This window comes from Phocoena phocoena, chromosome 19 (assembly GCF_963924675.1).
Source record: "Phocoena phocoena chromosome 19, mPhoPho1.1, whole genome shotgun sequence".
Lineage (NCBI taxonomy): Eukaryota > Metazoa > Chordata > Mammalia > Artiodactyla > Phocoenidae > Phocoena > Phocoena phocoena.
In genome coordinates, this window is record NC_089237.1 from 58,673,375 (window position 1) to 58,696,839 (window position 23,465).

The following is a 23,465-nucleotide window of genomic DNA, read 5'->3' on the forward strand; positions in this document are numbered from 1 at the left end:
TTTTCTTTTTTTTCTATATAAATACTAACTACAGTACTACACGATCCATCGTTGGTTGAATCCTTGGATGTGGAACCACGGACACAGAGGGCTGATCTTGAAGTTGTAAGTGGACTTTTGACTTTGCAGGCATTGGGGCCCCCAGTCCCCAAGCTGTTCAAGGATTAACTTTATATGCATTGCAGTACATGACTCCTGGAAATAACAGTGCTTCCTCTCTGAATTGTTATGGATCCCTACTCTCTCATTGTCTTTCCCTGGACTTTTCCGAATCAGCTTTGAATCCATTCACTGTGACATCAGTGACATTTGTTGCAACATTTTGGAAATTGCTTGACATTGTAAGAGGTAAAGGGTTGTAGGTACGTTGAGAACTGAAAGATCAGGAGCTACTAAAGAAAAAAATATTCAATGACACAGTAAGGCGGATTTTATTCAAGGGGGCGGGGATATTTCAGTAGGTGTAGGGACCACTGCCACAGAATCTTGCAGTTGGGGATAGAGATTGGGCTCAACTCTGAACACAGCAGGAGCAGTGGAAATTTATAGCCAAGGAACATGGTGAGGTTGGTGGATGGAAAATTACTAAGAGGAAACATCGTGGGGGGGGCGGGGGGGTCAGGGTTTCTGACATCACATCAAGTTTCTGATGTGATGTCAGAAACTTGATGTTTCTGGCTAAACTGACCAGGCCTGGGTGATCAGACATCACCGAGGATCGTAGAGGATGAGGATCCAATCAGAGATGGAGAATGGGGTGGGGGTGGGTGGGTGGGGGGTAGGGTTCTGTCTAAACTGACTTAGCAGGATTCTTGCTTAATTAAATCCGACAACACAGAGACAAACAGGAAAGTCCAAAAGTCAGGCTTCTGTCAGGGAGAGAACTTTTGTCAGCTCTTTCCCTATATCGTGCAGCCCCTCGGTTTTTAAATTCTTAACAATGGTTTATATTATTGAGCCCTTACTCTGTGTCAGGCACAATGTCAAGTGTTTTAGATATGTCTATGAGTCCTCCCAACAGCCCTGCCAGGCAGATATAATTATCTCCAATTCAAAGATGAGAAGTATGAAACTCAATAAGTGAAGTGACTGGTCTAGGATTCTGTATGTGCCGAATAATAGTGTCGGAGTTGGAACCCACGTTTGTCCTATTTAAATGACCACTGTGCTAACCTGTAAGTAGGACAATGCAAAAGTTAAGTATAGCAACAGAATCCACCTCTAATCCTCCGTCTTCTCGGAAATCCCCGGCCCCTGGCCCGCAGCCCGGGCGGATGACACCATGTCCCCTGGCCCAGGTGAGCAGGGGCACCTCTCCACCGTGCTGGGCGGGGCCCAGCCCGCTGCAGCCAATAGCGCGGGCGCCTCCGGGGGCGGGGCTCGCCCGGTTTCGCGCTCTGACTGGACGCCTCTGGGGCGGGGCTCGCCGGGATGCGCGCTCTGATTGGGCGCTCCTGGGGCGGGGCCGGGCCGGGGCGCTGCGCGCCAGGTTCTGGTGCCTGCCTAACGCGCGGATCACGTGGCGGGGGGCGCGGAATTGCGGGTCCAGACTCCGGTGTAGCCGGCCGCACCGAGTGGCGCGGTGTCCCAGGCTTCACTTAACCGCGGCTCCGAGAAGCGGGGTCGGGTGAGTGCGGAGCGCCTTGCTGGTGCCTGGGGTGAGGGACCCGGCGGCAGTGCGCGCGCGCGGCCCCGGGTCGAGACCCGTGCCGGGGCGGGGGCGGGGGGCGGAGCGGTGGCCTCGGCCGCAGCTGCGAAGGCTCGCTGCCCGTGCTGGCCGCCGCGTTGCTCGTGGAGCACTTTAGGTTTCAGTGCAGCGCGTCACCTCGCCACAGTATCCTCACGGCGGTTCTGCAGCCGAGTGCTGTTCTGTAGCCCATTTCGCAGGCGGGGAAGGGGAAGCTCGGAGAGGGCGGCGGGCCTGGGAGCTGCCCTGCAGCCTGCAGAGTGGCGTAGCCCGCGCGGTGCCGCTGCACGTGCGGTCGCCCTGCGGGGCGGGCCTGCGCCTGGCTTCCTCATCCCTCATCCCGGCCTAGGAGACAAGCGCTGCCCTGTGGGGTTCTTGGCCCGGGGCCCTGCACGTCGAGGTCCAGGAAGTTAAGCGACCCTTGGTCAGCTTAGGCTGGCACAAACATGCGCTTCAGTCGGGCAGAGTTGGCGGACTGGAAACGCCAGTTCAGGTTCTTATGGACTCATAATTTTTTTACTTGAAGGAACATGCAGCGGACGTGGGCGATTGTGCTTTTATTTAGTGCAGTGTCACGGAAAAGAGTTGATTCTGACTCTCACTATTATAAGCCACTTAGCTTCTGAGTCTGTTTCCTCCTTTATAAAGTAGGGAACACGGACAGATGGTAGTTCCCTCAGGAGACTCCTGGCTGGTACCACTTGGGTGACAAAGGCCCAGGGAAGATCTGGGGGCATGGAGAGGCTGGTAACCTTGGCAAGTAAATTCACGTACTTGGACTGTTTATCCCTGGGGTTGAGGTGAGGATCATGCCAGAGGTGAGTGACATTTCTCCAGTGGAAGCACCAACAGTGTAACATAGTAACCGCTGCAGTGAGATGTGTTTTCCTGGGGTGCTCAGCTGGGGTTACTGAGTGTAGTAACATGGCTCTAAGATCCCCAGGTGTCTTTCATAACAATAGTAGCTGCTGATTTTTGAGTAGTTACTCTGCCTGGCCCTGTCTGAGTGCTCTGTGTCTGGTACCTCATTTAACTCCCAATTAACTCAGAACTGTCGTCCCTGAGTCATATATGAGGGGACCGACAAACAGGTGTCAGCACCTGGGGCTGCACATTAGGACGTGGGGGCGGGGCTTGAACCCCACAGGCTGCCTCTGCAGTGAGTTCAGCACAGCTCCCCTGGGTGTGGGGTGTGGGGGTGTGGTCTTCACCGTTGGGAAGTGGAGAATGGGAGGGGTCCAGCCTGTGAGATGTCCACCTGCTCTTCCATAAGGAACCTGGATCTTCTCCAATTGGGTTTCTCTAGTTGTTAGTTTCAGACAGTTATTTCTCAAAGAGGTGCACTGGGAAATAACTTGTCAGCTATGTACTGTCAAGGTGAGAATCTGTTCTCCCATCCCAGCTCTGGCCTTTGGGCCCTCAGATCTCATCTCCTGTGTCTCTGTTTTGTTCCTGATTTCTGCCCCTCAACAAGTGAAACCTCTTCCCATTGTAGGGCCGTTGCTGTTGGTGATGGCTCTTTCCCCCATCTCATAAGCTTGGCTCCTTTCCGCCGTTCAGATCTTAGCTCAGGCGCCTTGCACGGCCGGTCTGCAGAAGCCCGCCACCCGTTTATTGCCCTCATAACAGTCATCACCCCCTGAAGTTATCCCGCGTATTTCTTGTTTACTTTTTTAGAGCCTGCTTTTCATAAAAGCAGGGCCTCTGTCTTGCTGACCCTAGTATTCTTAGCGCCTAGCTCAGTGCCTGGGATATAGGAGTCAATCAATAAATATTTGTTGAAGGAATGAATGAATCCACTGTAGGCTAATAATAGTGAAGTAAAGCTCCTAAATACCAAAAGCTTATTTTGAATTAAACAGAATTACTATATGATCCAGCAGTTTCACTTCTGGGCCTATACCCAAAAGGATTGAAATCAGGGACTTGATATTTGTACACCCGTGTTCATAGCAGTGTTACTCACGATAGCCAAGAGGTGGGAGCAGCCCAGGTATCAGCAGTGGATGGATGGATAAACAAAACATAGTCTATCCATACAATGGACTATTACCCAGCCTTTAAAAGGAAGGAAATTCTGACACATGCTCCAACATGCGTGAACTTTGATGACATTATGCTATGTGAAATAAGCCAAACACAAAGGAGAAATATTCTGTGATTTCATTTACATGACATACCTGAAATAGTCAAATTCATAGAGATAGAAACTAGAATAGTTTTTTTTGTGTGGTTTTTTTTTTTTTTGCGGTACACGGGCCTCTCACCATTGTGGCCTCTCCCGTTGCGGAGCACAGGCTCCGGACGCGCAGGCTCAGCGGCCATGGCTCACGGGCCCAGCCGCTCCGCGGCACGTGGGATCCTCCCGGACCGGGGCACAAACCTGCGTCCCCTGCGTCGGCAGGCGGACTCTCAACCCCTGCGCCGCCAGGGAAGCCCTAGAATAGTTTTTAACCCCAGGCTGGAGGAGAAGGGAACAGTATGTTTAATGGGGACAGTTTCAGTCTGGGAAGATGGAAGCGTCCTGGAGACGGTGGTGGGGACGGCTGCACGACAGTGTGAGTGTATTCAGTGCCACTGAACTGGGCACTTATATCACAGTTCAAAAAAGATGAGAGAAGTTCAGGGTGTACTGTTTTCCAGCCAACCTCCGGACTCGAAGAATAGATGGTAAGTATGTCTTCCCTAAATATAGTATCAGTTAAAAATGATCTTCCCTCTGATCTAAAACAGCACAGTCTCAGGATCTTTGTCTCACTTGTTTGCCAGCTATCTGGGTGTCCCTCAGCCCTGACAGGCTGGCACATGAACTAACCGTCACATTCAGGATCTTTGCTTTTCTTACTGTAGTTTAGAATGCCCCAGGATATAATAGATTATATCTGTAATAGATATTACTGATTTAATTGAAACAAGTCAAAAAACCTTGAAGTTATTGTTTGAATAAAGAATTCAGGCTTCTTCGTGGTTTAAAAAAAAAAGCTTAATTAGAACTCAAGTTGGGTGTGGACTGAGCACTCCATTTGGGGGATGACTTGACCCGAGTGGGAACAGGATACATGGTGGAAAACTCCCCCACGGGGTTTCAGTGAGAGCAGGGGGGGCACTGCCCACCTAGGAGGGGGCGCCGGCCACACAGAGAGCCCTCCCCAGGGTGGAGAAGGAACTGGGACTCCGAGTTTGCAACTTGGGTAAGAGAAGGGATTGCAGAGAGGGCAGAGGGCCACAGGTGGTGACACTGAGTGAAACGAGCGAGACCACAGCTGGAGAGCAGAGAGCAGTTTCTTCCTGAGCAGAGCTGGTCTGAGTGCCTCTCAGGGACGGTTGTAGATCTGACTGTCCTGGGGGGAGGGCGGGGAGAGGGGGCTCCAAACGGACTTCAGTTACTTGGTGGTTGAGAAATACCTGCTCTGTGTTGCTTGCCACCTTTGAATCCTCTTTAACCTTGAGTAGTCGGTATTTAAAAGAAGCTTTTCTCTGAGATTCTAGGACCAGAGGGCCTGTTTTGTCTCTTGTGCTTTTTCTGTGGGTTTGCCACCTGCTGAGGGCACGTGGGAATCCGGGCTTGAGTTGGGAGGAGCCGTGGGCAGGATGCCCAGAGCACCCACGTCTCTCCACTTCTGGCACAATGTGGATGAGGCCCTGGCACGGTGGCCTGTGCCGCCTCTGCTGCTGAAGCATTCGTGGCATTTAAGTCCCAGCACTCACTGTTGGGTTTGTAGGAGTGGCCGCATTTCTAATCATGCTGTGCTCATGTTAAAATAACGGCTGCTTCAAAAGTCCCAGTTAGGGATTTCCTGGTTAAAGTTTACTGATGGTGTCTTTTCAGTAGCTCTCCCAGAGATGAAGGAGGACCCCTGTGACTGGGGAACTATTAGCCTATTTATTTACTGGGTATATTTGTCTAGCAAATTATACTGTCTGTACTTGTGTAGGAAAAACTGTGCTCTTTCTGCTGTGTCTCACCTTTACTCTCCCCACTACCAGTCACAGCACTTCTGACACCAGACAGTTCCTTACCCAGCACTCCTGCCACACCAGCTGGTGTCTTAAAATTGAACTCAGTTCTGACACTAACCAGAGTTAGCACAGACCACACAGGTCAAGTGTTCCGTCCCAGCAGACAGCCTCCCCCGGCCCACTTCAGGTGCCGTTGCGAGTACTGGGTCCCCAGGTGACCCAGCTTCTGTCGGGCTTGCCTACAAATCCGAGGCTCCCAGGACCCCCGTGGACTGGAGCATTTGCTAGAGCAGCTCACAGAACTCAGGGAGACACTTACGTTCGCCGGTTTATTAAAGGATGTGACATAGGACACAGATGAGCAGCCAGATGGAGAGAGAGAGGCACGGGGCAGGGCCGGGGAGGGTCCCTGTGGAGTTGGGGTGCATCACCCACTCGGTGTGGAATGTTCACCCACCTGGTTCGCTCCCCGAACCCTGTGGTACTGGGATATTATAGGGGCTTCTTCCTGGAGGCCTGATGGGTCATTAACCCCATTTCCAGCCCCCCCTCCCCTCTGTGGAGGAGTTGGGGCCGGCCGTGCGGGTGCTGCGAAGCTTCTCATCATGGCCTGGTCTTTCTGGTGGTCAGTGCCCATCCAGGAGCCCGCCTGGAGTCGCCTCACCAGGACAAAAGATACTCCCATCCCCCAGGGAATCGTGGGGGTTTTAGGAGCAGAGACCTATGTATATATTATATATATTATGTATACACACCCAGTGCTCCGTCTGGTGTCCTCTCCTCCAACAGCCACTGTCCAGACTGAGCCCGCCCCCAGCTCTAGTCCTTGTGGCTCAGTTATCCACCTGCATTTAGTGCGCTTGCTCTGTTTCCTGCTCGCCTCCCCCGGTAAGCGCCACGAAGGTTCGGCCCGTTTGGTTCCCACTGTGTTCCCAATCCCAATGCCATGGCTGCTGCAGGCCTCCATCAAGTAATTGTCGAGGGAAAGAATTTGAAATGAAAACTTACCTAATTCATGGAGAGCACTGAAAAGCTGCCAACTATTGATTAAAGGAGGTCAGTTCCTGTAAATATTTAAGCTCTCGCTTGAGCAGAAATACCACTGAGCTCAAATGCTCGTTCTTTGTGGGAACGTATGTTAAGACACACGCCTGTCCAGTTGGCTGTACTGCAGTGATGCCAAATACAGGCGTGTGCCTCTGACCGTGGTCCTTACGGGAGGCCTGGGTTCCAGCCATATGATAAGACACACTCCTGTCCATTTGGCTGTACTGCAGTGATGCCGAACACAGGCGTGTGCCTCTGACGATGGTCCTTACGGGAGGCCTGGGTTCCAGCCAGCGCGCGCTTTACCTGCAGCCCCGGCGGCGGGACTCTGGGTGTGTGGAGTGTGAGCTGGGGTTTGAGTCTGTCCTCCGTGGCCAGCGGGCTCTGCAGCCCTTGGCTAAGATACTTTCCTGAGTCTCATTTTCAGTACTTGAAAAATGGAGGGAATAATACATAAGCCAGCAATTCACTTGCTCACTTGGCAAATATTACTCCTGTATGGCTGTGCCTGGTACTGTGGGAGATTTTTTAAAAAGTAACCCTCAGTCCTTGCCTTCAAGGAAGCTGGCTTAGAGCTAAGCCACAACTAGGATAAGTTCAGCTGTGAAGAGGGGATGTCGGGCTCCTTGAGGCTGGTTTGGCCTCGAGGCGAGGAGGGTGGGTCTCCTGATGAACCAGCAGGGAGCCCTCGTGGTGGTTCTGCAGCAGAGTCCTCGTGGTCTCCAGGTGGTTCTGGGGGCAAGGCTAACACGTGTGTCAGTACTTTGGCGACTCAGGAACTGACAGGAACTGAGCTGTGACTGAGGGTTTTTTAATTATTTATTTTTGGCTGCATTGGGTCTTCGTTGCTGCGTACAAGCTTCCTCTAGTTGCGGCGAGCAGGGGCTACTCTTTGTTGCCCTGCACGGGCTTCTCATTGCAGTGGCTTCTCGTTGCGGAGCACGGGCTCTAGGTGCGCAGGCTTCAGTAGTTGTGGCGTGCGGGCTCAGTAGTTGTGGTGCACGGGCTTAGTTGCTCCGCGGCATGTGGGATCTTCCTGGACCAGGGCTCGAACCCGTGTTCCCTGCATTGGCAGGTGGATTCTTAACCACTGCGCCACCAGGGAAGCCCCAAGCTGTGACTGAGTTTAATGTTGGAAGTTTTCCCATTTTTAGGCGACTCTGAACCAGCGCGATGGCGACTCCCGTCAACGGAGCCCCCGTGGATGCCAACTTGTGGTCCTCTCATGAGAAGATGCTGGCGCAGCCCCTGAAAGATAGCGACGTGGAGGTGAGACTGCGGGTCCTATCGGGTGTTCTGATGTTGGAGGCCCTTGTTCAGACCGCTAGTTCTCACTAGAAATAAACCGTGCTCGGGACAGCCTTGCGGTTCAGGTAAGAGGGCGGATTTATAGGCAGTGGCTGCAAAGTGGCTAAAAGTCCTCTGAGGGTAAATTTAGATATTTGAGTTTCTGCGAAGTGCAGAGCACTGTGCTGGCTGCTCCCGAGGAAAGGGGGACCGGTCGGTCATTGAGATTTGACCTTACATTTTTCCTTACACTCAGAGGAGTATTTCTTATTTATTTATTTATTTATTTATTTATTTTTTGCGGTACGCGGGCCTCTCTCTGTCGTGGCCTCTCCCGTTGCGGAGCACAGGCTCCGGACGCGCAGGCTCAGCGGCCATGGCTCACGGGCCCAGCCGCTCTGCGGCATGTGGGATCTTCTCGGACCGGGGCACGAACCCGTGTCCCCTGCTTCGGCAGGCGGACTCCCAACCACTGCGCCACCAGGGAAGCCCCAGAGGAGTATTTCTAGAAGCATCTTTTATTTACGTATTTTTACAACAGCTTTATGTGTGAGATGAGTGAACGCACTTACTATACAAGTCACCCATTTAAAGTACACAATTGGGCTTCCCTGGTGGCGCAGTGGTTGAGAGTCCGCCTGCCGATGCAGGGGACGCGGGTTCGTGCCCCGGTCCGGGAAGATCCCACATGCCGCGGAGCGGCTGGGCCCGTGAGCCATGGCCGCTGAGCCTGCGCATCCGGAGCCTGTGCTCCGCGGCGGGAGAGGCCACAGCAGTGAGAGGCCCGCGTACCGCAAAAAATAAAAAAAATAAAAAAAAAAAAATAAAGTACACAATTCAGTGGTTTTTAGAGTACTCACGATCACTTTTAGAACATTTTAATCCCTCCAAAAAGAAACCTCAAACCCATTAGCAGTCACCCCATCCACCCCCCAAATTCCCAGCCCTAGGCAACCACTGGTCTATTTTCTGTCTCTGTGGATTTATCTAAACATCTTTTATTTTAAGGAAGGGGAGCAAGGTTCAGGAGGGAAAACTTGGTGAACTGTAGGGATGAAAAGAACAAGATGGTATAGAATTTAAAATTCTGTGGGATATGTGTTTTAAGGATCGTCTTCTCTTCCATCGTTTTGTTTTCCTTAATTCATTTTCTGTTAATTCCTTCCCAGGTGCTAAAAGCTTTGAGGAAGATTTCCTCTGTTCCTTAGGTGCTGTGGGAATCACCTCGGTTATGCTCGGCTTCTGAGGGCAAAGTATGAGTGTGTAATAGCATCTCTTCTCTTTACTGGGTTATAGCTTTGATCAGAGCGAAACGTTCAACTGAAACGTCCCAGTGTTCAGCGCCTGTTTTCTTCTCGTCAGGTTTACAACATCATTAAGAAGGAGAGTAACCGGCAGAGGGTCGGCCTGGAGCTGATCGCCTCCGAGAACTTTGCCAGCCGGGCTGTTCTGGAGGCCCTGGGTTCTTGCCTAACCAACAAGTACTCCGAGGGGTACCCGGGCCAAAGGTACGTGAGTGTCATCCAGGCCTGCCTCCGAGGCAGTGAATCAGGATGGAGTCTAAAACTGGGGAAATTTCAGAAGACAGCCAAGTTCTCAACAGCGGGGCCTTCTGTTTCCTCTCTTACAATTCCCAGAGGGTGGCGGCACCGATGCTGTCAGGGCAGGATAGTCGGGGTCCATTGGACCGTCCCCCTGGGGCCTTTCTGGAATACCAGCCAGGCCCGAAGGAGCAGCTGCCGGCTGTAGCTGAACCTCCAGAGGAATGTCAGTGCTTAGTGGAAGGTTGTGCAGGGAATCGCCTCTGTAGCAGGAAGGGGACCCCGAAGTGAAAATAACCTCTCATCCTAGAAAGCGTTTCAGCATTTTAAGTGCTGCGTTTACCTACCCAGTGATTTCCGTCAACTCCTTCACCCTGAGAACCACAAGAAGTCGTATTCATTTCTGGTTTTCATTAGTCATTGTGAGGCAAAGATGGTGATTCCCGAATTAACACGAGGTTTTTGCAAATTTGTACACTTGTGTCCCAGAGGACACGGAAAAGGGAGGGTCACCTTGGAGTGGAGATGCCATGCTACACTGATTAGAGGGTCAGCACTTTTGGCCCCCGATGCCCAACCCCCTGGAAGGGGCAGGGTGGGGCAGCCGGAGGGCAGTGGTTGTGGGTCACACAACCTCCCTTACCTTGTCCCACGCGTCTCCTTCATTAAGCTGTTCCCAAGGTGAGTCCTTCATGATAGACCAGTGATCATAAGTAAAGCACTTTCCTGAGTCCCGAGTTGTTCCAGTGAATTATCGAACCTGAGGGGTTTGTGAGCACCCCAGAATTTGTAGCCACCTTGGGCAGCAGTGTGGGTGGCCTGGTGACCGGGGACTTTCTCCTGACATCTGAAGTTGGGGGTGGACTTGTGGGCTTGAGCCCTCAGCCCGTGGGTCCGTGCTGACTCTGGGTGGTTAGTGTCGGAACCGAGTGGAATCACTGGACACCTAGTTGGTGTCCGAGAATTGGCCGTTGTTGTTGGAAAACCACACACACTCCAAACCCCAGGCTGCCCCGGGGGTTCCGGCATTTCCAGCTGACCTTGTAGAAAATGCTTCGGTGCCTCTGCAGAGAGGTGTGGTACAGAAGCCTTGCTGCTTCCTGCTGGGGCTGAGGGCGCTGTGGCCACAGCAGTACCCCCCACCCCAGCCCTGTTCCCATGGCGACATGAGTGAGGGGCATCCGCTCTCTGGAGGGTCAAGTCGACCGTGGCTTGGATCCCAGGCCAAAACCGAATCCCTAGCCCAGAACAGAATGGGGTGCGTGGGCAGATGGGTGTGTGTGTGGGGGGGGGAGGGGATGGAGGGGAAAGTGGGGTTGCGGAGGGACAGCAGCCGGGGCCGCGTTGCCGCTCCCTGAGCGCTCGCTGACTCTTCACCCCCGAGCCTCATTTTCTCGCATTTTAGCAGCGTGAAGCGTGGTCACACGCCCTCATTCTTAGGTATCCACAGCCCGACCACAAAGTAAGCACGCTCACCCCTTTTCAGATAAGGAACTGGGGAATTCGTGAAGGAGGCTGCTCCAGTCTGATGGGCCCTGTTGCCACGTGGCTCCTGCCACAGCTCCCAGCTGCCTCTGTGGGAGACTTGCAGTGACCTCAGATCCCGTCCTGTCTTTGCTCCCCTGGAAAATGGTGCAGCCTGACATCCTGCCCGTCCACAGCTCTGTCCCTGGCGTGGGCTGCTCTCCCGCAAGCTGTGGGAGACCAGGCCCTTTGGGTCACAGAGCAGGAAGTATGAGGCAGAAGCGACCCTCCAGATCAGTCCGTGAAGCCCCTTTCAGCTGTAAGACTAGTTCTGTGGTTTTCAGTTCCTTCCCTGAACCAAATAAGACTGTCGTTAAAAACTTAAATAGGTGTGCAGATAATTAACTCGTTTATTCATGGTAAAATACTCTTTTAAGAGGTGATTATTAACCATGTTCATTTTCCTGTTTTGTTAGTAACGTCAGTTAACCTTTTGGAGCATCGTTAGTGTTCAGAGTTAATATTTGAAAACAAGATTGATCTAGCATTAACGGCTGCCTGATACAAATTGAAAAACAAAGTTCTGGTTTGTATTTTCTATCACAGTTTTATTGAGATGTAATATGCGTGCCGTTCAGTCCCCCCAGGTAAAGTGTTCAATTCTGTGGACCCCAAGAGTATGGTAGAAGGGTATCGGGGCTTTGTCCCATTCCTGACACAGCTCCCAAATCCCTTGAGCAGCTTTTGCTACTCACGATGAGCCCTTCCCACCGAACCTAGTGTGTGTTAAGGGGGTGATACTTGGTGGCCCCTCGAGCGCTTCGGGATGGGGGCTGGTGGCCTGGCTGGAGAGCTGGAGACCCAGTCAGTCGTGGCAGCCGATCTCACCAGTCAGGCCTCATAGTAACCTGAGCAGCGAGGCTTGGGGACCGTCCTGCCTGGCGGACACATCAAGGTGCTGGGAGGGTGGCGCCTGGTGGGGAGCGTGGAAGCTCCAAGCCCCTTCCCCATGCCCTGCCCACGCATCTCTTCATTTGTCCTGAGTTGCATCCTTTATTTTTAAAGTTTATTTTATTTATTTATTTTTGGCTGCGTTGGGTCTTCGTTGCTGCGCGCGGGCTTTCTCTTGTTCCGGCTAGCGGGGGCTACTCTTTGCTGTGGTGCACGGGCTTCTCATTGTGGTGGCTTCTCTTGTTGCGGAGCACGGGCTCTAGGCGCACGGGCTTCAGTAGTTGTGGCTCACGGGCTCAGTAGTTGTGGCTCGTGGGCTCTAGAGCACAGGCTCAGTAGTTGTGGTGCACGGGCTTAGTTGCTCCGCGGCACGTGGGATCTTCCCGGACCAGGGCTTGAACCCGTGTCCCCTGCGTTGGCAGGTGGATTCTTAACCACTGTGCCACCAGGGCAGCCCAAGTTGTGTCCTTTATAATTAACCAGGAACAGTAAGTAGAGTGCCGCCCTGAGTTCTGTGAGTCCTTCTAGCAATTGCTGGACCTAAGGGGGTGTTACAGGAGCCCCAGGCTCATCACACGGAATGGGGGGGCCCAAACCTTGCAGGTCCTGTAGGTCTGGCGCTAACTCGGGGCAGCTAGGTCAAAACTGAACCGTAGGGCAACTGGGTTGTCAGAGCTGGTCGGTGTGAGGAAAAAGCCCACACGTTTGGTGTCCGAAGTGTTGTGAGTACAAACCTCACATTCCCCCTCTTTAGTGTGGTAAAATACGCATACCGTAGAAGTTACCATTTTTAAGTGAAAACTTCAGTGACATTAAGTACACTCTTGATATGGTGACCATCCATCTCCAGAACTTTTTCATCTTGTGGAAGCAAAGCTCTGTACCCATGAAACAGTGACTCTGGCCAACAGGCACACGCAAGACGTTCAGCATCGCTAACCACCGGGGAAATGCCGATCAAGACCGCGGTGAGGGGCTTCCCTGGTGGCGCAGTGGTTGGGAGTCCGCCTGCCGGTGCAGGGGACGCGGGTTCGTGCCCCGGTCCGGGAAGATCCCACATGCCGCGGAGCGGCTGGGCCCGTGAGCCATGGCCGCTGAGCCTGCGCGTCCGGAGCCTGTGCTCCACAACGGGAGGGGCCACGACAGTGAGAGGCCCGCGTACCGCAAAAAAAAAAAAAAAAAAAAAAGACCGCGGTGAGATACCACCTCACACCCCTAGGAGGGCTACTATCCAAAAATAAAATGACATTTGTTGGCGAGGATGTGGAGAAACTGGAAGCCTTGTGCTCTGTTGGTGGGAATGTGAAACGGTGCCGCCACTATGGAAAACAGTATGGAGGTTCCTAAAGAAAACTAAAAATAGAGCTATCATATGATCCAGCAATCCCACTCCTGGGTGTTTAGCCAATAGGGTTGAAAGCAGGACTTCAAATAGATATTTGTACACCCATGTTCATTGCAGTATTATTCACAAGAACCGAAAGGTGGAAGCAACCCAAGTGTCCACTGTTGGATGAGTGGATACACAAACTGTGGTCCATCCATACACTGGAATGTCCTTCAGCCTCAAAAAAGAAGGAAATCCTGACACTTGTTCCAACATGGATAAACCTTGAGGACATTATGCTCAATGAAATAAACCAGTCACAAAAAAGACAAATACTGTATGATTCCACGTAGATGAAGTTCCTGGAATTGTCAGAACAAAGTAGAACTGTGGTTTCCAGGGGCAGGAAGGGGGTGGGGAGCTGTTCTTCAGTGGATACAGAGTTTCAGTTTTGCAAGATGAAAATGTTCTGGAGATCTGTTCCACAACAACGTGAACGTTACTGAACTGAATGCTTAAACATGGTTAATAAGATGGCAGATTTTATGTTATGTGGTTTTCACTATACTCAGAAAACATATATACATTTAGTTTAAAACTTTTAAAGCTGTTTGTGACCACAAGGCCTAAGTGTTAAAAATTTCTTCTGGATTGAGTTATTACAAGTATTAGTATACAAATAATAAAAAATACAAATGCATGATAAATTTTGATAATGGAATTACTCAACCAAAAGTAAAATTTTATTAGAATGCAACCACTGTTCCCCACCCCGCCCCTGTGAATTGACTCCTGTGGGCACCTCACATAGGTGATCACACAGCCGTGACAGTGTCCCTAAGGTCTGTCCGCCCCTCCTCACAGATGGCCAGACACAGCCCCCTGGGCGCTGGCGGAAGCTGTCGCGTGGGTTCAGGGTGCGCGTTCTCACCCTTGCTCCTCCGTCCTCAGTGCAGAGGTGAGCTGCGTGGGCCCACGTCCCCTGCCTTCCCTGCAGGTACTACGGCGGGACGGAATTCATCGATGAGCTGGAGGTCCTCTGTCAGAAGCGAGCGCTGCAGGTCTATGGCCTGGACCCCCAGGGCTGGGGAGTCAATGTCCAACCCTACTCAGGTAATCACCACGTCCAGACAGGCCTGGGCAGACCCCTTCCTGCCAGCCTCCTGGGGATCCCGCTGGGCTTGGGGTCTTCCCCTGTCGCCCTCGGCTGCTAGCTACACGAGCGCCTCCCAGGCAGCCCCCGTCTCTGAATGTCCCCACCAGGGGCACCTGGGGCCAGAGGAGTGCATCGCGGCCAGACCTGTTGTGGCCACCCTGGTCGATGGCCTTGTGGGCAGGAGTAATTGCACCTCCCTGGTCTGCCCGCTCCAGGCTCCCCCGCAAACTTCGCGGTGTACACAGCCCTGGTGGAGCCCCACGGCCGCATCATGGGCCTGGACCTGCCCGACGGGGGCCACCTGACCCATGGGTTCATGACCAACAAGAAGAAGATCTCCGCTACGTCCATCTTTTTCGAATCTATGCCCTACAAGGTACAAGTGTGTCTCTCCGCAGCTCCACAGCCTGTTCTCAAAGCCTCCAATGCTGGGCGCGCCCGTGGGAATACAGAGCTTCATTCCCAGGCACCTCAGGGAGTACCCCGTCACTGTCCTTTCGCTGCCCTGGGGACCCTCGGGCGCTCAGGGCTCGCAGGGGATGGAGCGCTAGGGGCTGAGCTGAAGCGCAGGGAGACGGGCGGGGAGGCGACTGACCACGGCTTTCAGCCGCAGTCGGGGTGCTGGCTGGTCCAGAACCGGGGGGGGCGTGACAGCCAGACCCCCCAGGGGTGGACCCAGCACGCAGCCCTCCACGCCGGCCGAGTCCCTGCAGGTGGGGGGCTAGAGCTGGGGCCGTGCGGCCACCCACGCCTGGCATGGTGAGAGTAGCCTGTGTCTACACCCCCGCCCCTGCCAGACATGACTTCAGCCAGCTGCACCCAGTACCCGCCTGTGCCCGGCATGGGACCAGCCCTCGTCATCATAAACAGTGTGGTCAAAAACCGCATGTAAGTTTGGTGGGCTCGCGGAGGCGTGGCGGCTTATCAACAGGGACGACCAGAGTGGGGTGGAAAGCAGGTAACCTGCATCGTGGCTTGTGGTGCACGGGGTGCTGCTTCCTTGTGTCTGGACCCGTCTCCGGTGTTTCTTGTCGAATGGCCGCCCCTGGTCATTTCCACGTGCCCCGCCACCCACTGAGCCACGGCAGCCGCGCAGCATTACGCTCGCTGAGCTAACTTTGCTCTTTGAAAAATCCAGCCAGCGAGTTCCCTCCTCTGCCCGCCGGGCTGCCTCCCTGCCAGGCCCCTCCCCAGCCCCTGCCCCTGCCCTCTCTGGGGGACCGTCACCTCCCGGCAGTCGCCCCACACGGGCAGACAGGAACCGCAGCAGGAATCTCTCCTCTCCACTTCCTGTTGCTGCCCTGTGACGAATGCCTGTGAATCCTTCCAGGAGCTGTTGTATTGTTGAATTTTCAAGATACAAAAAGCCTTTTTAAAAAATCCCACAAATTTAAAAAGCAAAATGTGGAGGGAGAGAGTAGCAACAGATTTTTTTTTTTTTGGTAATCAGTCTCTTTTAAAACTTTTTTAGAATTATGTCCAATTTTTTACTGTGGGTCAGCTGTTGATTTTTTATTAAGACAACAGTTTCTTCACCGAGTTCAGGTGACTGAGGAGGAACCGGTTCACGCCCTTGAAACAAAGCCCCAGACCAAGCCCCAGAGCATCCTTCCGCCGGTCCCAGCGACGTCTCACACAAGCTCCGTAACTGTGCTAAGCTGTAGGCACCTTTTTCATTTGGAAAGGGCGCCTACCCAACCTGAATCCTCCCCCCGCGGGGGCAGGGGCTTCCAACCACCTCCTCCCCAGGGGCTCCCATGCCCCTAAAGTGTCCCTACAGCGACCCCTCTGTGGTTATACCCACTCCCCAGCACAAGTGCTTTAACACAAGTTTAATAAACTGAAATTACTAAGAAATGAGTTCCCCCCGACCCCGTGAAAAAAAAAGGCTTTGTGTTTTACATGCTGCACATGGATCCGTGGTCTGCTGGGAAGGGATTTCTGTGTATGGGGTGAGGTCGGTGCCCCGGCGACAGGTGGGCACCCACCTGGCCTAGTGCTGCGACCGGCCGGAAGGCCTCCTTCCTGCAGGGCCCCCAGGCCGCCCCCGTCCTCACCATGCGGGTGGCCTTCCAGCACAAGGGATTCTGCTTCTGGGCTCAGTTCTGTCTGTCGGATCGTCCTGCAAGCACATGCCGCCTTAATTACTCTTTTTAGGTGTTTTTAAGTTTTTCTCAATAGTGCTTTGTGCAGAGGTCTTGTTCATCTTTTGTTAAATATTTCACAGTTTTTCAAAACTAATGTAATGATATTATTAAAATTTTGTTTTCTATTTTTTCCTGCATATATATATATATATATATACACACACACACACACACAAATATAATTTACCTTTGTTTTTCAGCCCTGTAACCAGGGGCCTTGCTGATCCGTTACTGGTTCTAAGGGGCTCACCTCTGGTGCCCAGGCCTTCGTGGTGCACAATCGAGGTGTCCGAGTAGCGTCGGCCTGGGTGGCCTTTGGGCCCCCGAGCCTTTCTCTCTTCTTTTCGCCTCATGTGTCTGGACTAGACGGACATGGGGTGAGGCGGCGGGGCCTTCGCACCCGCACACGTGCTGCATGTTTGTCCCTCTGGTTCCTTCTGTGGCGAGTCAGGAGCAGGGCTCGCTCTTCGCCCAGGACCCCCAGGGCATCCTGTCGGAGAGCCATGATGCCTGGTTGCCTAAGCACTTGTGCCCCGTCTCGCCCACAAGTCCTGGTTGGCAGCAAGGGCAGCAAAGAGCTCTGGGCAGGTGGAGGGTGTCCTCTTACCCTCGACAGCCAGGCAGGAAGAAGTGGCCCAAGCCCCCGTCTCCATGCTGTCCACAGGTGAACCCCGACACCGGCTACATCAACTACGACCAGCTGGAGGAGAATGCCCGCCTCTTCCACCCGAAGCTCATCATCGCAGGTGAGGAGCCCGGCAGGGCCCCAGCCTCTCACAAACAAGCTTGTGTGCTGTTCCCACCCTGTCCTCATTCCCTGCTGGTTTCTGCCGCACAGCTGAGCTGCTTGGGTCTGTTTCCTTTTCTGTCAGGACCATTAGTCCTGCACTGTTCCCCAGAAGCATCTGGACACGTTGGCCCCTGCCTAGTTGGGCTGCTAATGGCCAGGGGCCGCCCCAGCCACGCAACACAGGGTCAGAGAGCAGGGGGTCGCCTTTGGCACAGGCGGGATTTGCAGGCGTCCCTCGTTTCCATCCTCAGGCCTTAGAGGGGGCAAGGGTGGCTTTCAGACATCGTGCCCAACCGAGGCGGCTCTGCTCTCGAGCTGACTCAGTGTCACCCTTGCCGTCTCAGGGACCAGCTGCTACTCCCGGAACCTGGACTACGCCCGGCTGCGTGAGATCGCTGACGACAACGGGGCGTATCTCATGGCCGACATGGCACACATCAGTGGGCTGGTGGCAGCCGGCGTGGTGCCCTCCCCCTTCGAGCACTGCCACGTGGTGTCCACCACCACCCACAAGACCCTGCGGGGCTGCCGCGCTGGCATGATCTTCTACAGGAAGGGTGCGCTCCTGGGCGGGGCCAGGGCTGCCTTTCTTCTTGGGGCCCACAGTCGGTTTAGGGAGCTGGGGAGACTGACCCAGATGCTGTAAGGAGCAGGAAGCCCTGAGCACAGCTGTCCAGGTCCGGGGGAAGGGGGAAGGGGAAGGGTGTCCTGGGGGCCAGCGTCCTGTGGCTCAACTTATCCCGTTGAGTGGAAGAAGATGGGGTGACAGGAGGGTGTGCGTGGCTGGCAGGGCTCTAGCAGACCTCGCAGTGCAGCGTTATTGGTGAACTTACTGTAGCATGTTCTCCCAGAGAAAGACTCAGTCATGAAACCATAAGACACTGATGTGTAAACCGTAGTAGGAGTTTGTCGTTTGAGTGAGGAATTTTTCCTCCCCATAATGGAGCCTACGTGCATGTGTCCCCTTATTTGGGAGTCCCATTCCTGAGAAGCAGGATTAGGGTCCCGTAGTCTTCAGTCCCGGTGCAGTAACCTCACGTCAGCAGAGAGAACCCCCCTCTGGTGACCGCATCTCTTTTTACCCCCTGCGGGACCCTGCTGGCCAGGACTGGATACACCATGTGCCCACTGGGCTTCTCAGAGCCCTGCTGCCTCTGTGCCCCTCAGAGGCCCCTCCTCAGTTGTGTTCAGGTTTCTGAGGCAGGCAGCCTTTCCCACCTGCTGGGGAGACGTTTGTTTTCCGCACTGTATGTTGGTGATATTCGACTGACCCTCCAGGCGGAGCAAGTCCTGGCTCTGCCATGGATGTGCTGTGTGATCTTTGGCTAGTTGCGCAGCCTCTCTGTGCCTCAGTCCCTCACCTCCAGAGCAGGGATCATAATAATAGTACCTGGCCCTGGGGACTGCTGTTGTGAGGATCGAATGAATGAATTTAGGGAAACTGCTCAGCGCAGTTCCTGGCTCACAAGAAGCTCCATGCCAGCTCCACTGGCAGCTCTTATTACTGGTCCTCAACTTTTCTCAGAAAGGAAGCTGCTTCTCCATTTCTGGCCAAATGAGTCACGTCTCCCCCAGAGGAGTCATCTTGGAAGACTGCTCTCTTGGACAGTTCTTTGAGGAAACATGCCCGAGGCGTATTCTTTGTTACTATCTCAGTGGAGGGACATTTTCATCTTTCCTTTCACCTTTTTTTTTTTTCTGGCTGCACTGGGTCTTTGTTGCTGCACGCGGGTTTAGTTACGGTGCACGGGCTTCTCATTGCTGCCAAGCACGGGCTCTAGGCACGTGGGCTCAGTAGTTGTGGCACGTGGGCTCAGTAGTTGTGGCTCGCGGGCTTTAGAGCGCAGGCTCAGTAGTTGTGGCACGTGAGCTTAGTTGCTCCGCGGCATGTGGGATCTTCCCGGACCAGGGCTCGAACCCGTGTCCCCTGCACTGGCAGGCAGATTCTTAACCACTGCACCACCAGGGAAGCCCCTTCCTTTGACCTTTGAAGGGTCAAAGGAAGGGTGGTTCCCCCACCCAGCCCCCCTGGGAACAAGCACCCTCCCTGGCCTGCAGCATTGCCTCCAGGAGTGGGGCCGGGTCTGTGTCCAGGTGGGGAGAAAACAGAGGGGATCGCCTGTCCCATGTCCCGTGTTGTCTTTTGTCCAGGAGTGCGCAGCGTGGACCCGAAGACGGGCAGAGAGACTCGCTACAACCTGGAGTCACTCATCAACTCTGCCGTGTTCCCAGGCCTGCAAGGGGGCCCCCACAACCACGCCATTGCTGGTAATGCAGACCCACCTGCCCAGGCCCCGTGGCCACACGCCTTGGGCGGCTCCCCCATAGCCCATCCCCCAGAGCGTGTGCACTGTCTAAGAGGTGCTGACGAGGCAGGGAAGGGGAGCATTGCATATGTCAGCAGGGACAGAGGTGACGGCCACTCCACTGAGTCGGGCAGGCCCCACCTGAGCCCCTGAGAAACCGCGGGGAGGGGACCTGACAACGGAAGACTGCCCAGCCGAAGGAGCACGTGAGCGGGCGGGCGGCCCTCCCCTGATCTCCTGGCCTCCAGGGGAGAGGACGGCGACACCCGTGTCTGACCCTCGGCCTTGACTTTGGGGCCACGCTGGTACCTCCTAGGTCCTATTCCATGATGGCCCAGCAGCCGTCATAGACATACTCCTTCTCTGGTTGTACCCGAGCCTTAGAAAATCTGATGACCTCAGAGCTTTTACTCCGTCTTTGGAGCACAGCAGTTGGTGGGGGAGCCAGGACAAAGGTGTCCTGTCCCCATTGGGAGACCGTCAGGAGAAGTACCGGTGTATACGAGAAGGGGTGTGGAGGGAGCAGTGAAGGGGGAGTTTTAGGCTCCAGAGTGGGCAGGGGCCGCTCCCCTTACACCCACCCGCTCAGCGCCCTCCAGTGGGGGGATGCCAGCCCTCCAGCCTCTCCAGGCCGTTCTCCACACACGGACTGGGGGCTCCTGTGCCAGGACGTGGGCACGTGGTGTGCATCCTCCTCCATCTCTGTGCCCCTGTAAGCAGCCCTGGGGATCGAACAAGGTCCCAGAGGAGTCTGGGTGTGCAGGTAGATCAGGCCTGTACCTCTCATCTGGACTCTGCTCTGAAAGGTGCATAATTTGGCATCAAAGCATCAGCAGCTAAGTGATCCGTTTACACACGTCGAGCTTAAAAAGGACATAAAATCCATCTTGCTGGGAACAGCTCTCCCCTGGTGATTTCCTTAGCCCGAAACTTCATGCTGGAGAGAGGCCGCCTCAAAAGCACTTGCTCAGAGAGAGAGGTCTGAGGCTTAGCCGGGTAATTGCAGGGTTAAAAGGGATCATTTTGGGAGGAGATGTAACCTGCCGCCCTGGGTGACACCGAGAAGCTGGGAAGCCCGATTGGAGACGGGTGTTTCTTTGACTCACGGTCTGTCTTCATCTCCTGCCAGGGGTGGCGGTGGCTCTGAAGCAGGCCATGACTCCGGAGTTCAGACTCTACCAGCGCCAGGTGCTGGCCAACTGCAGGGCTCTGGCCGAGACCTTGATGGGGCTGGGCTACAAAGTGGTCACAGGTACGACAGGAACCGAGCCCGTCCCGGCCCTGTCAGGGTGTGGCTGTAGGGTCGTGGCCTGGGCACGGTGGCCACAGCCTTGGGGTGACTCGGGATCCCCGCAGCTCTGTATACACGACCTCGTTCAAACCTCGAGATAGCTTTGGGAATCACTGGTCTTATTTTACAAATGGGCGTCTGAGGTTCCTAAAGCCACGTGGCAAGCAAGGGGGCTGTGGGTCCAGAGCCGTGCATCCGCTTAGGCCACACGCGTCTTTGAAGCCGCGGTCATCGCCTAAGTCAGCGATGGGGGTCTAGTTAACCCAGGGATTAACTAGAGTTCAAAGTGAAGATCGGGTGCTTGGAAGATTCCTTGGGCCGTTCCAGAAAGTTCTTCCTTATCTCTTCTGCACCACTTTGAAAATACCATCATCCTCGCAGGATTGGGGTTAAAGCACACAATGGCTGGCAGTGTCTGCACCTGACGTGCCCGTCACCCTGTCACCTAGACTGCCCACTGCCCGCTACTCTGAGGCCCCCTTAGAGGGAGCCTTGAGGGTGGATTTAGAGAGAAGGGGCACATTCCCAGATGACGTCATCACCCCAACAGGCTTCGAGGTGCTGCCCTGGCACCTGACAGGTTGGGATGTGGCAGCAGGCCGCCTGGGCTGGCCGTTTGCCCTCAGCCCCCTCTGCATACTCAGGTTCCCTTTTTAAACTACTCTGCTTCTTCTCAAACCCTGAGGCCCTGGGGTATGTGGTCTTCAGCAGGTGATGAAAGCCCCGCAGGACACGTGGTGGGGGTCACACACCCCCATTTCTTTGAAAGAGAAAGATCCCTTGGCTCGGCAGGGGGTTGGCTTCCATGTGTCTAACCTGGTTTCCAGGTGGTTCTGACAACCACTTGATCCTCGTGGACCTCCGCTCCAAAGGCACAGACGGCGGCCGGGCTGAGAAGGTGCTGGAAGCCTGTTCCATCGCCTGCAACAAGAACACCTGCCCAGGTGAGCGTCCTCAGCCCTCTCCTGTCTGCACCTCTCAAGGCCGATGGTGACTTGGCTCTGGGGACAAGATGTGCAGCGTTGGACAGGGCCGTGCTCCCCTGCCCGCCCCCTCTGACACGGCGGTGACCCCGCTGGGGACGGAGAGGGAGAGGGAGGCTGGGGCCTCTGGAAAACCAGCTGCATTTCTCAGCGGGTCGTGAATAAGATGTGGGTGACGCCCCTGAAACCCAGACAGATGCTGCCCTGGTGTCAGGAGCAAGGACCACGTCGCAAAAGGCGGCTCTCCTGATATTTCAAGTAGCGCAGCCGAGGTGTAAGCCAGCGTCCGTGGGCCTACTCCTTTTGCCCACGAGCCCCTTCCCAGTGCCCGACGGTCAGTGGGGAGACGGGTGCAGCCCAGGGACAGAGCCTGTTTCTCTTGAAGGTGACAAAAGCGCCCTGCGGCCCAGCGGACTGCGCCTGGGGACCCCGGCGCTGACATCCCGAGGACTCTTGGAAGAAGATTTCCAAAAAGTTGCCCATTTTATTCACAGAGGTGAGGAGAGGCGTGGACACTGGCCGCGCGGGGCTGTGCGGTCGGGATGAAGGACGGCTCTGCGTCAAGGCTGGAGCAGGGCCGGGAGCCAGAGCATCGCCCAGCAGACCGCGTGGGCTGAGAGGGTGGCGGGCGCGTGGACGGCAGAGCAGTCGGGCCCGGCCGCCGGGGGCACGTGGGCAGTGGCGTCTCTCGCTGGTGCAGGGATAGAGCTGACCCTGCAGATCCAGGACACGGTGGGGGCGAAGGCTACCCTGAAGGAGTTCACGGAGAAGCTGGCAGGGGCTGAGGATCACCAGCGGGCTGTGGCGGCACTCAGGGCGGAGGTGGAGAGCTTTGCCGCCCTCTTCCCTCTGCCCGGCCTGCCCGACTTCTAGAGGAGTGCCCGCCCGCCCAGGGACCCAGCGCCCTGGAGGCCCCACACAGGCCCGTTTCGGACTTTGCTTTTTTTACCTTGTTCACAAACCAACATTTGTTTAAGGCTCAGTGTTAGTCATCCTAGGACAAGTTATTAAGGAGTTTAAATCTGAACCTCACTTTCTCACAGCTACGTATAGTTGTTCTGGAAAAATGAAATACAATTTAGCCATTCAGCCTTAATTATCCGGACGGGTGGAGGGCAGGGTCACTGGGAAGACTCCACTCTTAAGAGTCCCTGGGCTTCCCTGACTTGCTGCGGCAGCCAGAAGCACCGAAGTTCGAGCTTGGAAGAGCTGCCCGTTGCTATCTGCTCCCCCGTGGGCACCAAAGGAGGACTCGGTTATAACCGTCGCAAACGAGGAGGGAGCGTCCTGGCCCTTCTGCTGTGCTTTCAATCAGAATCACAAGTTAGACAGCTCTATTCGGGTGCCACCCAGCTCCGTGGGAGTGCCGCTTACAGCACCTGGGCAGGAGGGGGATGTGATCCCCCTCCCCCAGCCCAGGGCAGGCAGGCCAGGAAACCTGGTCCCAAGCCGCTGAGCAGACAACCACCTCCCTCCCGTGATCAGGAAACCAGAGGTCACCTTCCCACAGAAACTTTATTTTTCACAA

The 23,465-nt window shown here is 54.7% G+C and overlaps 1 protein-coding gene across 2 annotated transcripts; it reads left to right on the forward strand.

Moving 5' to 3' along the window:
* The first annotated feature begins 1,596 nt into the window (after positions 1–1,596).
* Positions 1,597–23,024, forward strand: SHMT1 (serine hydroxymethyltransferase 1). Of its 2 annotated transcripts, XM_065898157.1 has the most exons (12): positions 1,597–1,627; positions 7,849–7,963; positions 9,344–9,489; positions 14,262–14,377; positions 14,636–14,796; positions 17,232–17,313; positions 17,702–17,914; positions 19,509–19,625; positions 20,793–20,915; positions 21,782–21,898; positions 22,323–22,433; positions 22,638–23,024. In XM_065898157.1, exons 2-12 carry the CDS (start codon positions 7,868–7,870, stop codon positions 22,808–22,810), a joined length of 1,455 nt encoding a protein of 484 aa, XP_065754229.1. In that variant the 5' UTR covers positions 1,597–1,627; positions 7,849–7,867; the 3' UTR covers positions 22,811–23,024. The 2 variants fall into 2 exon arrangements, with proteins under 2 accessions (XP_065754229.1, XP_065754230.1); XM_065898158.1 differs by lacking the exons at positions 1,597–1,627; positions 19,509–19,625 and having other exon boundaries at positions 7,868–7,963; positions 22,638–22,810.
* Positions 23,025–23,465: the final 441 nt, after the last annotated feature.